The following is a 15,522-nucleotide window of genomic DNA, read 5'->3' as shown; positions in this document are numbered from 1 at the left end:
ACAGTCTTTTCTAGTTTCATATTCTAATAATGTGTTGTTTTGTTGTGCATGCTCAAGTGCTTTTATCCATGCATCTTGAAGTGCATGAAGCCTTTACAAATGCTTTTTTTTTTGGTGGAGAAGGGGGGGAATGGGGCATGGAATTTGAAGCTTTCAAAGGATTTTTATTTGCTTTGTAACATAATTGAATCTAGGGGTGGGCTAAATTCCAGTGCTACTGCTTACAAGAACCCTGGCTACTGCAAGGAAATAAGGTGGAAATTTAGCCCATGGAGTGCTTTGATAAGGCGTTAAGACTCCATATCTAGGGAGCTGAACTCTGTAATGGAGACCTATGATCTTGCTCTTGAATGTAGCTTCAACAATAGAAATGTTGCTTCAAAAACTATTTGTGTTTGATACCTAAAGTAACGAGTTTCGAACTTTGGGTACATGTGGTTGTTTTGGAACTATCTTTGACTTAACTTGGCAGAAAGCCCAAGGGTTTCTTGTGGACATTCGTTGTGAGCTGATGAGAGTTAATCTCAAAACTTGAGTTTTGTCATTTTCAGAATTTTCTTGAAATTATAGTATGCTTGTGGATGTCACTGATGAGTCCCCTGTCCATTTAAACCAACATTTGGACCCTGAAAGGTGGCTGGCTGAACTGGTATAGCCTGTGGAAGTGGCGTCCTAACCACTTGTTGGTGGACAAAAGGAACTTTCCTTGGAGGCCCAACTGACTTCGCAACATGCGAGTGCTCCGTGCCCTACTGCGATGCATAAGGGACTTGGGCTTGAGCCTCAACAGGCTCTCTTGCATAATAAAGTTGCCTTGTCGGTTGTGACACTGGTGGAGCTTGCAAACATTGCATAAACCTGCGATTCTGCACCAATTGAGAAAACACATTCATAGCAGCAACCAACTGTGTCCTGAACACATCCTCGTCTAGTTGCCCAGTTATAAGGCCTTGAACTTGTGGAGCATTCACATCAACAAAAGGTACAGACAATGGTGGTCGTGAACTCTCGCCAGCCTCAAAGCTTTGGAGGAACTTCTTGTTTGTCGTGTGAAGAGTAACCCTCTTCCGTGGCATCCTTCGTCCTGTCAGCTATAGTGTAATTCCAAGTACCCATGCTTTGTGTCTTCGCCGAAACCCAACCAAGGCTCACTTCTCAAGGAAAAAGTGATTTTGTCGAGGCAACGGAACCATGAAACCGGCTCGTAGGGTGGTAGACTTTAGCTTTCATCCAATCTTTACAATGCTAAACTTTATGACACAGAGAAACTTTAGGAATAAACCTGTGAATGGAATTTAACACTTCAAACAAAAACACGGCTTGGCAGCTAGAGTGCTTCCAAGCAGACAATGACACCCTGTTGGCCCCAAAGGTTGGCGTTCCTTTCGGTATTTCTTTATTCTTATTACACTTAAGAAAAATCTGTAAACTTCTACAAGCTGTCCCACTTTTATCGGGCTGAAATTCCCTACCCAATTTTGGCAGCATAACGATAGTAGAAGTCTCCACGGACAAAATCCCAAGTAAACAATGACTTTCCACGCACTTTACAAAACCTGGCGAGAAATTATAGCACGCTGAATTCTCTGTTTTTGGCCTCCAATTGGCACCAAACACGTGTTCGGTGATTCCCTAGCTTCCTCGAAGCTCTTGGGACTTGTAGGCATCAAAACTGGCCAAAACCCTACACCTGCAAAAAATTACAGCAAGCTGTATTTCTCTGTTTTGCGCTCCGATTCGTGTGCCGATCACTTCTATGGGTAGCCCTCGAGCTCCCGCACCTATAGGGTCACTTGCCCTTTGAATTAGACGAGATTCCTCGCGGGAAATCTCTCTAAATTGTCCTGTAGAAGCACCCAAGGCTTTCTCGAGGCCTTCCTGACATTACCTTGCAGTTTGGGTGTGAAACCCGAAACCTGCAGAAAAACACAGCAGGCTGTAATTTTCTGTTTTGCATCATTTTGAGTAGAGCAAACACGTCTACGTGTGTCTCAGAAGCTGCAATGAGGGTACCGCGAGTGTGAGTATGAGTTGAGCTTTGCAGCAGCGGCGGCCGCTCCTCTGGCACTCTAGTGTCTGGTGTGAAGAAATCGGTAATCTGTCTTTGGGATTGTCTCTCTTCACATCTCCTCAGTAAGTTGTCTCTGTGTCTGTGTAACTCAAGTAGATACAATCCAAGGCATCTCTGGTCCTGATAGTTCTAGAGAGGGGTCCAAAGCCGTTTCTGAATAGACAATTGAAGCGACCCCGAATCCCGTAGTACATTGACCTCGAATCCCGTAGTACATTGACCCCGAATCCCGTAGCTCTGTGTGGCATATGCGGCATATCTTGCTGGCTGTTGGTATCTCTCTGAATCGAGAGTCTCAATCTCAAGATGGTGGGAAGATGTAACGTATCTGAGCAATGGCACACCGTAACCATGAGAAAGATGTGTATCCATATAGCTGGGTTGAATCACAAACCCATCCCCTGTGAGTTGGAGAAGATGCTCTTTATAGAAAGCCACCTTCGTATCCAACTCCGTCGGTTCTATCCATGTCCTCTTGGTGTCCAATTGGGCTAGGCCCTGACGAATGAATCTAGCAATCTCCACCCGTGTAAGAGAGAGTGATGGTGCATCAAGGAAGTACTGGAAAGGGGGTAAGTTGTCCATGCTAAAGCCATGTATGTGGAACCATGATGACATTTGGGCATACCAGCATGATGTGTCCCCCTGTGAAGCTAACTTTCTGGAGGACCCAAGGGCCAATTGGGCATATCTATCTCTGGTAGTATCCCATAAGCTGTGCATAAAGGAGACTGATCTGGTAAGTGCCTCTATCTCCATTGGGGGGGTACCGAGGCCTTGGCTCTAATCAACGGAGGGATCATAGATACCAAGGGCCTTGTCAGGTGCAACGGAAGTGTTTATGGATTTAGCTCGAATCTATTACTCCGCGCAAATAGAAGGGACACTTTACTTCACTTGAAAGAAGTGAACTAAATTGAAAGAAAGAGACAAGAGAGAGAAAAGAGACAACACAGGGATGTCGGGTCTATGTCGATGATGATGATGTCGACGACGGCGACGACGACGACGATGACAACGATGGTGTCGATGACGACAATGACGAGGCTATGGCTGAATGCTGAACTGCTAACTGTGCCTATGGAAATGGGAACTGCAACCACAATGAAGCTAGTGCGGGAATCTGCAAAACACTGGCCTTGCAAAGCTGAAAACGCTGGTTCTGCAAATCTGAAAACACTGTTCAAGCAAGCTGAAAACGCTGATCTGCTTCTTGAGAAAACGCTGGGCTGCTGGCTGTCTTGCTGCACAGTCTGGTGCACCGCCACTTCTGGGGTTCTCTGCCTTCTACAATTGCTGGCCATGGCTGCCTTTATAGGTTGAATTGGCTGGGTCGAGCAGCCACAGGGATAAGCCTCACGATTCCATAAAATGGCTAAAGTCACTTATTAATTGAGTGACCCAACTAAGAGGTGGTTCACGCGGCACAGAATGTCTACATGCTGAAATGACTGTTTTGTGCAAGAGAGGGTAATGTAACTATGACCAGCCTGGACATGCACCTCCTACTAGAGGCTCAGAAAGGTGCCAGGCTTAGTCCTAAGCTACTGGATCATGCTAGACTGTGGCAGAACATGTCCACGTAGCGCAAGTGAAGTGCGCACGTGAGAGGCCTCTGCATACCTCTCCACCCATCTTGACCTAAAGAGGGTCCCCAAAGTTGAACCCCATAGAGCGTAGCTGAAGCTACTAAGGTGTCAAAGAGCCAAAGTTTTGTTTGGGGTTCCTGGATCAGAACGTGTGAATACATCCTCTCCAATCCTCCCAAGGCCACATACACTCGGGTTAGTCTAGTCTCTACTGCAAAGAAAACCTTGGCCCATTGAAGACTATCCCAAGATAAGTGTATGCATTTGTGTACTCCACATTCTCCTGACCATAGGTGAATGTAGGTGTTGATCTCGTGTGGTGTTAAACACCATAACCTTGGTTTTACCAAGGTTTACAGACAATCCACTATCCTCTACAAAGCTATGTAATGCATCCAAATGCCGTTGCATACCCTTCGATGAGTCCGATATCAACACAATATCATCAGCATATAGTAACAATGGAATCCATGTCCCTGCCAATTGAGCGCCTGTTCAGTAGTCTGACTGGGCGTCATGCATGTCGGGCCAAAGTGATCCGGATGCTTTGATGCAGCCTCTGTCGATGCTGTGTAGTCCTCTGCAGTCGTGGGCGTCTGGATCTCCCTAGATCGGTTGCTTGATCAATCAGCGTGCCTCTGGTGTGAGGAGAATGTGAGATCTGTTGGGGTAGTTGCTCCTCCGGCTGCCCATTGTCCGCTCTAAAGAAGTCTGTAATTTGTCTCTGAGACTGGCTAGCCTCTCCTCTCATCAGGCTCTCTCTGTGTCTGCACAACTCGAGCAAAAACAGTCCCAAGCATCTCTGGTCCTCATACCCATAACCCCATGACTCTAGAGAGTGGTCCAAAGCCCTCTTTGAACAGGCAGTGAAAGCGGCCTTGTATCTCATAGTAAATGGGTAGTGGCATGTGTAGTGCAACTCTGTCTCAGGCTCCATGTGACATAGGGGACATGTCCTGGCCTTTGTTGGTACTACGCTGTATCTACTAGTCTCCACCCGAAGCTAGTGTGAAGATGTGCATATCTGGCCAATAGCACATCGTATCCCATGAGATAAGTGGGTTTCCATGTATCTGGGCCTCATTACAAAACCGTCCTCGGTAATCTGGAGAAGATGCCCTCTATAGAAAGCCATCTTTGTGCCCAACTATTGTGCCGACTGCATCCAAAAGCCCTCCTGGTATCTAGCTGAGTCAGGTCCTGGCGGATGAGCCTGGTGATCTTGGACTGTGTAAGAGTCAGAGTGGGTGCATCCAATGAGTACTGGAAGGGGGGAAATCTGTCCATGCTGAACCCATGTACGTGAAACCATGATGTCCATTGTCATCTCCCCATACCAGCATGTTGTATCTCCCTGCATAGCTAACTATCGAGAGGACTCACGGGCTAGGTGGGCATCTCTATATCTAGGGAGGTCTTACAAGCGCTGTATGTAGGAGACTGATCTTGTAAGCACCTCAACCACTAGTGGGGGGGCAGCCAGCTCTGCTCGAATAATGTCCTGTGGTACTGAAACATTGGCTCTAATAAGCCGCGAGATCATAGAGACTAGAGGCTTCTCCATGTCTCCCCATCCATCAATGTGACCCGACCTTCTGTGATGGTCCAATGAAGGCCACCAAATCTGAACTCCATAGAGCAATGCCGAAGTCACTAGAGTGTGAAAAAGCCAGAGCTTTGTCCGAGGCTCCTGAAACTGAATTTGTGAACACATCCTCTCCAATCCACCCAATGTTGCATATGTTCTGGTCAATCTAGTCTCTGTTGCTCTCCTCAATGAAAATGCTGCTCCACTAAAGACCACCCCAAGGTAGGTGTAAGCATCTGTATAATCCATTGTCTCATGGCCGTATGTGAATGCGGGTGCTGACCTCCTTGTCCACTGTGTGGTGGTGTTAAAACACCATAACCTTGGTTTTACCAAGGTTGACAGACAAATCACTGGTAAACTTATGCAAAGCATCCAAGTGATGTTGCATCCCCTCCAGAGAGTCGGAGATCAACACAATATCATCAACATATAACAATAGTGGAATTCATGTCCCTGCCAGCTGTGAACCTCTATCACACTCTTTCTCAATATAGTCAGAAACCTCATCCACATAGATACCAAATCAAGTAGGAGAGAGCGGGCAGCCTTGCTTCACCGCAATAGTGGAGTGAACTAATGTAGACAACCCCTATGGAGTGCGTACATTCCCCACTACTGACGTGTATAATGCCATGATCCCCCAAATTAGTTCTGTGGGTACTCCCATCTCTTGTAGTCTGTGCATCAATCTAGCTCTGGGCACTGTGTCAAATGCTTTGTGGAGTCCACAAAGCCACAATAGATCTGTCTCCCATGTGATGTGCCCTCCTCTACAATGGCTCCGAGTGTTAGAATGTGGTCAAGAGTAGAAAAACCTCTCCTGAACCCTGCCTGCCTGGTTGCGTGTTTACTGTCCCTCTCTGCACATCTACTCAGCTGGTGCTCAAGAATGAATGCGTACAACCGTGCCAATGTGTGTCCAATCATGATAGGGCGATAATCCCCAAGCTCATAGGGTTTCCAGACTTGAAGATAGGTACAATAGTAGATAAACTCCAAGTATGAGGCAGCCCTTACACATGGCACGGTAGAACATCACTGCTAGAAGCTCTGCGAGCAGATCCTTGGCATGTATAAAATATTCAGCCACTAAGCCATTATGATTATATTCTCTCCCAGTCCTTATCCTATCAATGGCCTTCTTCACCATCTCAGCTGTGAGAAAGCACCTGTGTGTGGGCATGGCTCGAGGGGGGGGGATTCGGGAAGAGAGGGCTTTCCAAAAACTTTGTAAAGAGATGATGCATATTGGCCCTAGGCCTCTGTAGAAGTAATGGTTGGAGGGGGGGAGTGCTCATGAAAGAGTCTCCATGCCTCACGTGAGTCCTGACTCAAGAGTAGCTGATATAGATCCTGCACTAGTCAAGCCAAAAATGCCCTCTTCTTGCGCCGCACTAGGCGTGGGAAGGCAATTCGTGACTCTATGTTAGTGCTGTCCCCCAAAAGCACCTCCCTTTGAAGCCTGGCTCTCGGCTCGCGGCACTCCTCATCATACGAGCTGTTCTAGGGCATGCTCCCAGAACGTCGTGTCTGCTCAGGTTGGATGTGTGGGTATGCCTCTGTTGTTGCGTCATGCAATGTGAGTGTCAGTATAGCAGTAAGCTCCTCCAGAGGTCGCCCTGGCTCCTTATTGCACATGCGTCTGTAGATCCCATCTATGTAGACAAAATCCATCTCTCATGTAAAGGTGTAGCGAGTAGGGGCTGCTACCCGTGGTATGTGTGCTATACTAAACTGGAAAGAGATGGTCATCGACACAAGGGCATGATCTACTGTGCCACCAACAGGTATGGGTCCAATTATGAGGTCGTGGATACTAGAGATAAAGCTCGACTGTGCCATGACATAATCCACTGTGCTGGATCCATGTCTGTGTGAAAAGCATGTAAAACCTCTGGTAGCGGGAAATCTCTGTAGGCCATTCAAAATGGCCAATCCATGTGCAATCCCCACGTCTATCAAGTGCCGTCCATACTCTGTATGCTCCACATCTTGTGATAATCTAGGTAGGCCCATCTTTGCAATATCCAGCTCCGTCAACATCTCTAAAGTACCATAAAATACTGTTTGGTGATGGGCAATCCTAGCATTGAAGTCTCCCAGGATGATAATGTTACCATCCCTAGAGAACTCCCATATGTCATCATCCAAAATAGAAAAGGGGGTACTGTCCACTAGGTGGTGCATATACTGACGTACTCGGAGAAAAGTAGCAAATAGCAATGTAGAGGTTTCTGCCTGTCTCTGCCCTCAATCTCACCCACATGTACCTAGCCTGCTCATCCTTGCGGGCTATATGTATCAATGGCTACAAGTCCTCCCTGAATAAAATTGTCACTCCCCCTGAGTCTCGTCCTATGTGCTCTGATGGAGTGTCTTGTCTGCAAGCTATCTCCCATTTGTATCCGTTGACATGTGGCATAGACCGCCCAGGGGCGTGATGTGTCTCAGAGTAGAAGATGATGTCCCTCCGAGTGAAACTATCCTCAAAAGCACCCACATCAAGGCGTAGAGATCCATTACAATTCCAAGTAGCAACTTTGAGTGTGGTCCCATAGGTCTCGCACCGTCATGTGGAGCGCTTCTCCATAATAACCACTCATCCATCTCTATGGAAGGCCACTTTTCCTTTCTCTTGGGCTGTCCTTATCTCAGTCATAACTTCTTGCATATGAGCAAGCCGTGAGAGTGTGAGGTCGTCCCCAAGGAATATCCCCATCTTCTTTAGTGTAGGACGCCTCTTCAAGAAATCCTTTTTTACTTCCATGGAGGAGAAGCGAAGGATCAATGCTCTCTCCTTTGAAGTCTCCTCACTTCCTTTTCTTTTCTCCTCACTCTCCATGCCTATGTATGAGTCGCCTCCCTACCCATCATAAGTAGAAGTTCTTTTACTTCCCCCTCCACCATCACGGTCTTTTAGACCGGTCACTCGTACATGTAAAGCTCTAGCCTTCCTCCTTTGCTCTTCCTCTAGGGTCATGTTGATGATTGTGGGAGTGGGGATGGCTATTGGTTCTTTCTCTATCGCTTTTTTGGCGACTTCTATCCATTTTTTGGCCTCATTTACCTTCTTTTGTGTTTTTGTGATTACATCTACCCACGATGAAGTCTTCGCCTCATGTTGCTTCTCTTCTTGATCTTCCGCACTTGTTCTTTGATGACTTTGAGTTCCTCTGTCTTCGAGGGCTGGATTTCTCCTTCTTCAAGTCTACTCCCACTCTAGTTTCCGCAAGCTCTCGCTAGAGGGCTGAGACCTCTTCTCAGAGTGCTTGGACTTCCACCTAAAAGTCTTTCTGCTTTTTCCATTGCTTTGCCCTCGTTGAAGACCATTTGGATGAGGTTGGCCTTTTCTTTCCACCATCCTTCCATCTCCGTTTTCCACTCTTTCATCTCTTTTTCCACCTGCGTTATCCTGTTGTTCGTGACCATGAATGTTACCTTTGTTACCATTGAGGAAGACTTGCACACGGGTGAGCTGCTCTTGGTCTCCATTACTGAAAACAGTGCTTCAACAGCTCATTTTCGAACCGCTGCTCAAGCTGACCCTTTGCTTGCCGTAGGCAAGCAGCCCCTGTACCTGCTTGTTCTTTAATTACAGCAGCACCTTGCATGTTAATTTATAGTAGAATAAAACCTTGTCGAGAGTGGACCATGGCAGGCTGTACTGGACCGTTAAGCGAGGCTGGCTGCTGTTCGGACAGAGCGGAGCGTGGGGTGTGGGCAGGTCTGAGCGAGGGGCTGCAGCACAGGAGCACGCTGGACAGAGCAGGCTGGACAGAGCAGGTAGCGTGGAGAGAGAGAGAGAGAGAGAGAGAGAGAGAGAGAGATGAAAATGAAATGTTATATTAACGTCTTCAAAAGACCAAAGTGATCTATGAGATGAGAAATTTACAGATGGATCTGATACAAAGCCCTTCTAACCATAGAGTTTTTGCATATAGGGATTTTAAAAGGAGATTGATTTACATATCTAGAGTCATGGAGTTGGGTTCTTTTTCTTATAAATTATTTGAGAAGTATAATATAAAGATCCTATTTAAGCTCTTGTATACCCTTGAGAACTACTCTGAAGATTTGGAGCTAAGAGAGTCTCATAGTACTCAACTTCGAGTACTGCTAGGCAAATTTCTGAAGTCCAATTTAGGATAAAAAGCTTTCAACTATAGTGACATCGGACGTAATCTTAAAAAGCAAGAAAGGCTAGCAATCTCAAGTATTGATTGCCCTTGTAATAAAACTGCCTTTTCTTCTTACGTAAATGGAGCTTTGGGTCATGTAGTTACTGCCGATTGTTCTATTCTTCCTTGAAAGACCTTTTCTCAAGAGGTACTAAATATAGACTCCCTTCCTCGAATGACTCTTGCCTTCTCAGAGCCATAGAGAAAGGGATTTCTCGTTTTGTATTAAAGTTTGAGGAGTCTTTAGGAGTTCAAGGTGTTTTTACCCATTGGAAGTTTGTAGTCTTCAAGAAAGCTTCTTTGAAATTAGCATCTTACTCTAAGAACGTTTCTTGAGGAAGGACTAGCTTATCTTCTTCTGATCGTGATGCTCTTAGGAAATTTCATCGTGATTTTGTAATCTCTTATGTAGATAAGTGCTCTAATAACTTTGTTGCTACGCGTAAAAAGTTCTATTTAGAATGCTTGTTAGGTGAAGTAAACTCTTAGACTTGCAATGTTTGTGATCTTTCGATGCAAGAGGTTATCTTGAAACATCAAGACTTTTGTAAGTCTTTTGGTTTCAAGTGCTAGCCTAAATTACCTTTTTTATATACGTTTGAAGTTCCACAAGCACCCTATGAAGCTTTTAGATTTATAGCTGCTTCTTGTAACACCTTTTTGACTAAGGTTTCCAAATGGCTTAGTTATTGTTTCAAATCCATTTTACCTAGCGTAAATGAATTGTGGAAAATCTGCTAAAGAAAGCAGACGTACCTACCAATTCAAGTTGGATTTTAAATGATTCAATAGATGTGATTCCTGCTATAAAGTTTTTGAACTCTTCAAGAAGCCACACTTCTCCTTTATGTCTCCAAACTTTTGACTTTACAACGCTATATACGAAGCTAAATTTGGAGGACCTTAAATTGAGAGTAAGTCTCTTATTTTAAAAGTTTTTGCGTACAAGCTTGAGAAGGATAGGTACAAGGCGTTGCTAGTAGAAAAGTAAGCCTTGAACTTTGACTTCTTATGGTTAAAAAGTAAGAATGTAGATGTAGACAAAGGAAGAAAGAGATTCACCAGGATTCTAGATGACATTGACATTATCTTATCTTGGTTAGATTTTCTTTTGGACAATTTATATATAACCGTCGGTGACTCTCTTTCAAGCAAACAATTGGTATCCCTATGGGCACCAATTGTGCCCATAGGTTAGATTTTCTTTTGGACAATTTATATATAACCGTCGGTGACTCTCTTTTCAAGCAAACAATTGGTATCCCTATGGACATCAATTATGCCGTTTTTCTTGCTAATTTCTATCTTTTTACTTATGAGTTTGATTTTATGGAGCGTCTTGTCCTTGCTAACACTTGTCCAATATCTTTGCACAAGTTATGCAATGTAAGATGCTTTGTAGATGATCTTTTTGCTCTTGACGTTCCTTCTTTTCAAGATTTTATGGACTTGAATTCGAGTTCTGTAGGTGGAGGAATTTATCCTAAGGAGTTTTGTGAACTTAACTGTACCACAAATAGTGATTGTTGTGCCTTTTTAGATCTTAAGATTTTTCAGACTCCCTTGGGATTAGAAGTAGGTATCTATGATAAGCGCCTTGAACCAGAATATGCCAATCTAAATATCATCTATATGCCTCACATTTCTTTAAACATTTCTCTTTTAGCTAAGTACGGTGTCATTTGCTCTCAAATATTTAGATTTTCTGGTCTTTGTTTGAGTAAACTTGCTTTTTTTATTCAATCGTGCCATCTTATTTCTTTACTTGTTGAGAAAGGATACTCATTCAAAAGAATCATGAAAAACGTTCGTTCATTTTTGCATCGTAGTAAGTATATTATTAATGTTTCTTCTTTTGGAATGTTCAAGATAATCAATAGTAAATTCAATAAAAGTGGAGAGCTTAAAAGCCCACTTATTGTTTGACCTAGTAACACACTATTTTGTTGTTTTGATCTCTAGCACTTCTAGTATTTTTACTCTAGCTTGACAAATGCTAGCCGTCATCATGGTTGAGTATGCCCATCACCTCCGGAGGGTGATAGAAACTCAGCTCGTTGGTTTTGTAGAGTACGTCCAAAGCATGAATGACCTCTATACAAACCTGCACCTACTCTTGGGCACTGACGACGTGAGTAGGGATGTCATGGCTGTTGTCCAAGCTATGCATGATAAAGGTGTTAATCTTATTCTTCCTGTTTGACAAGCAGCGAAGTTGAGGTCATATATTGTCAAGTTTGGATTTTTGTACTTCTTTGGTTATTTTGTAGCCTCTTCTTCGTAGGTTTGTAGTAGTATTCAGTTTTCGATTTTGTATTTAGCTTAAGTTAGGACTTAAGAATTTGTTCCTTTAGAAGTTGTTGTGTGAAGTTTGATTTCTAGGATTAGGTTTTTAAGATGCCTTATCCTTTTTTGTTTAAAGTTGAGTACTTGTTTTAAGTTTTAGCCAAGTAAGCTGCGTCAACTTATTTTGCGCATGCCTTTTCTAAAAACATTTTTAAGTTAATAATGTTTTGTTTCGTAACAAATAAAGTGATTCAAATTTTTTTCTTTTTCTTTTCTTGTGTCCCTTGCTTTTATAGTTTAATGAGTGCTTTATTCCCTCTTATAAATTCGTGACTTCAGACTATTCTAAACTTATGGAGGTATATAAAAATACTAAAGAATCCTAAGCTGCTAGATGTGAGCTAAGCAGCTAGTTGGGCTTGAGAGAGAGAGAGAGAGAGAGAGAGAGAGAGAGGGGGGGGGAGTCACTGTCTGGACTCTGATCCCCATGCTTTGCTGCACCTTGGCCAAGTCACTAAGTCGTCACAAAGGACTGATTGTGTCACAAGGTGGTGATGCTGGTGAATAATGAATGTTGTTTTCTCGAGTTCTTAAAGAGAACTTAAATCTGGATTTTTTTTAATTTTATGGGGGAGGGGATTTATAATTAGCAGGCTTTCCCTTTTCATGTTAAATCTTTGTTGTTATTGACTGTCACCTGCAACGAAGGTAATCTTAGTGCTAATTAACTCATGATCGTGATAAAGCAAGGAATGCTCTCTGTGAGGGTCTTTAATTAACAGTTTTTGTAGAAGTATTTTAGTGGTTAGATTAATGATTTTGAAGTTGTTCAGCTCGATGAACTGGAAGACTTTGCGGATGTCAAAAAGAGCCATCCTTCAAAATTACCTCTGCTTTTACCAACCACAGAGAAAAAGCTTTCTTCTGGGGGCACGCTAAAGAAAACGTTGAAATTGGTGGCCAGTGTACCCGCCACATTGGAGCCCTCAAAAACAAAAATACTCGATGCTAAAGAGTGGGGAGGATCCTTACATTCTATTAATAGCAGGTCTGTTAGAAACAATGGGAGGAACCATCTTTCAGGGCTCTCTGAAAGCACTTGGGAAGAGAAGGCTTATGAGTTCATCAGGAAAAAGAAGTTGAAAGAAAGTCTAGCTGACACTCAACAAATTACAAGGGCTCCGGAGAGAATGAAGGCAGTTGTCCCACCTCCCGAGGTAGTCTAGTTCACTCCTTTTAAAGAACGTTTAGATTAATGTCGTATTTTGCAGAAGTTTGTCTACTACAAGTATCAGGACTGATTACCATGGTGTTTGTTTACCTTGTAGTTTATTAAAGCTCAGATTCCTCAAAAGGATTTAGTAGCAGGACTGGAGCTTGAGGAGAAATGCCAGCCGGTGGTTGAGTACCTTCTTTCCCTTGGACTTGACGAGAGTACTTTGCAGAGGATTGGGAGAAGGCGCAAAGCATGTTTTAATGTGAAAATCAACAAAGTCAAGGAAAGACTCGGGTATTTAATGAGCCTTGGGATCAAGAATGAGGATATTGGCAAAGTGATTACTAGGCATCCTCAAGTACTTGAGTATACAGTTGACCGTATGATGAAGCCTCGTGTTCAGTACCTTCAAAGCATTGGAGTTCCGGAAGCGAGGCTTGGAAGGGTCCTAACAGTCTCCCCTTCACTGTTAAGGTGCAGCTTGGCTGGAACTCTCAAGAAAAGGGTGAGGTTTTTAGTAGAAGAAGTTGGAGTAACAGAGGGAGACGTGCCAAAGATTGTACTACTGAGCCCACAGATTCTTACACAAAGTATCACTGACTCTTTGAGGCCACGCATAAACTTCTTGTTGAAGAAGGTTGGTCTTAGTCAAGAAAGGGTAGCAAAGATGATAACAAAGCATCCACAGTTGCTTCATTATAGTATCAGAAATGGCATTCAGCCGCGCCTTGATTTCTTAAGCAGCATTGGCTTGAGTGATCATGATATTTCTGTGGTGCTTGGCCGGTCTTCCCAGGTAAATCATTGCTCGCTGTCTCTCTCTTTCCAAGTTTCTGCATGTTTGCTTGTGACAATCGGGGGGAGGGGGCCAGACAGTGTGCAATGCAGTGACTGCAGGGAGTTCTGACTGCTGAGGTGTCAAGTCCTGATTGCACCAGCTGCAGGCGGTTCTGATTTCTGACGGGGGGAAATGGGGTGGCTGCAAGGCGCCATTGAATTTCTGACGAGCGCTGACGTGGCATGCAGTGATTAGCACGCCCTGCAGAGTATTTCCTTGAGCTGAGGTATCAAGAATCCATCGGCCGCAGGCTGCAATTTTGAGGGAGGCTGCCCCCCGACTCCCGACTGTGACAGAGCAATGTATGAATAGTATATCCGATTGTGTGGCATAATCAACTAGGCATTTTGTGTGGTGCAGACATGCTCAGTGATGAAGAACCTTGTAATGTGGGTTATTTTCTTGGCTATCTTATATGTTGCAAAGTGCTTGCTGCAGGTTCTCTCACTTTCAGTGGAAAAGTCTTTGAAGCCTAAATGTGATTATCTAACTAAGGAACTCAAGTGTGGATTGCAAACCATTGTTAGCTTTCCAGCCTACCTCAGTCTTTCACTTGAACAGCGCATACGACCCCGGCATGAGTTTTTGAAGCTTTTGGGAAAGCTTCCTAGTGGCCCGTTCCCTATGTGCGCCCTTGCTGTAACAGACCAGGAATATTGTGAGAGGTGGGCTAAGTCAACAGTGGAAGAGTATTATTCTTTTCGGCAGTCGCTGCGACTAAGTCATTTTGCAAAGCAATTTGCAAAAAAGAACAGGTTGCAGTTTGGAAAATGATGCAGCTAGCAAGGTCCCTTGTGCATGGGAAATATGCATGTAGAGCTTACGGATGAGATGCAAGCAGGGTCCTTCTGGAGGGCAGGAGTGCTGACAGTGCCGTAAGCAGAACGTACTAGTCGGTACGACCATTATAAGGACCCGATTCAGATTGGCTGTTTTTTCTATGTGAACCATGTCAGAAATTGTGCACTAGCAGTTAAGACCCTCCTTGTCTTGCTTGCTGCGATTCAAGTTGGAAGCCCTCCTTTCTAACACACAGGCTGTAGCATGTGTAAAAATGAAAAATATGTAGATGTGTATTGCTGTACACAACGATCTTTGTAAGGTCAATGTACAATCTTCCTGCATTTTAATAAGGTGTATTCATTCTCTTTCCACTTATTGTAAGGTCAATGTACAATCTTCCTGCACTTCAATAATATGTATTCATTCTCTTTCCAGTTTATTGTAAGCTTTGTCCCGGGTTATGTTTTGTCAATGCTGTTCTTAGAACTCGGATGGCCTAAGTGTTTTGGTTCAATCAGTTAAGTCTGTTTCTTGTAGTCATCACTAAGCTATATTTATTAAAGTTCTCCGTTTCCCCTTATACATTAAATAGTGGGCTATCTATAGAGTTTTGGAAGCATGAGGCAAACAAAACTTGGAGGCTGATAGCAGGAACCCACCCAAGAGAAGGAATGTCGGCCAAAATTATCGGAAGTACAAACATCTCGATCCTTATGACCTAAACATTGAGTGGTGCAGCTCACGCGGCCGTGTAGGAGGCGTCTCACACATCACCTTGAGGATAAACAAGGGCAGAGAAAATTGTGTCATAAGTTTTAACAGTGGTGAAGATGGCTTACATTCAAAGAATGTGATAAAAAAGTCTTGTAAATGCACGGAAGAGGAGTTGGTCGATGCAGAGGATTGATCTTGGGATTGAAAAGAGTGATCCTATAGAGACTGAGGAAGCAAAGGTAGAATCTTCACAAGG

The 15,522-nt window shown here is 43.9% G+C and overlaps 1 protein-coding gene across 2 annotated transcripts in view; it reads left to right on the top strand.

Annotated features, from left to right (window-relative positions):
• Positions 1-14,921, top strand: part of LOC147465017 (transcription termination factor MTERF9, chloroplastic-like) — a 38,349-nt gene extending 23,428 nt beyond the window's left edge. For both annotated transcript variants that reach the window (XM_086517455.1, XM_086517461.1), the window contains 3 exons: positions 12,549-12,932; positions 13,044-13,727; positions 14,208-14,921. In XM_086517455.1, coding sequence (XP_086373581.1) covers positions 12,549-12,932; positions 13,044-13,727; positions 14,208-14,543 — 1,404 coding nt within the window. In that variant the 3' untranslated portion in view covers positions 14,544-14,921. The remainder of the gene's footprint in view (positions 1-12,548; positions 12,933-13,043; positions 13,728-14,207) is intronic.
• Positions 14,922-15,522: the final 601 nt, after the last annotated feature.

This window comes from Adiantum capillus-veneris, chromosome 1, assembly GCF_014529385.1.
Source record: "Adiantum capillus-veneris isolate H3 chromosome 1, ASM1452938v2, whole genome shotgun sequence".
Lineage (NCBI taxonomy): Eukaryota > Viridiplantae > Streptophyta > Polypodiopsida > Polypodiales > Pteridaceae > Adiantum > Adiantum capillus-veneris.
The sequence above is the reverse complement of the archived record's forward strand: the minus strand, read 5'-3'. Positions and strand labels throughout refer to the sequence as shown.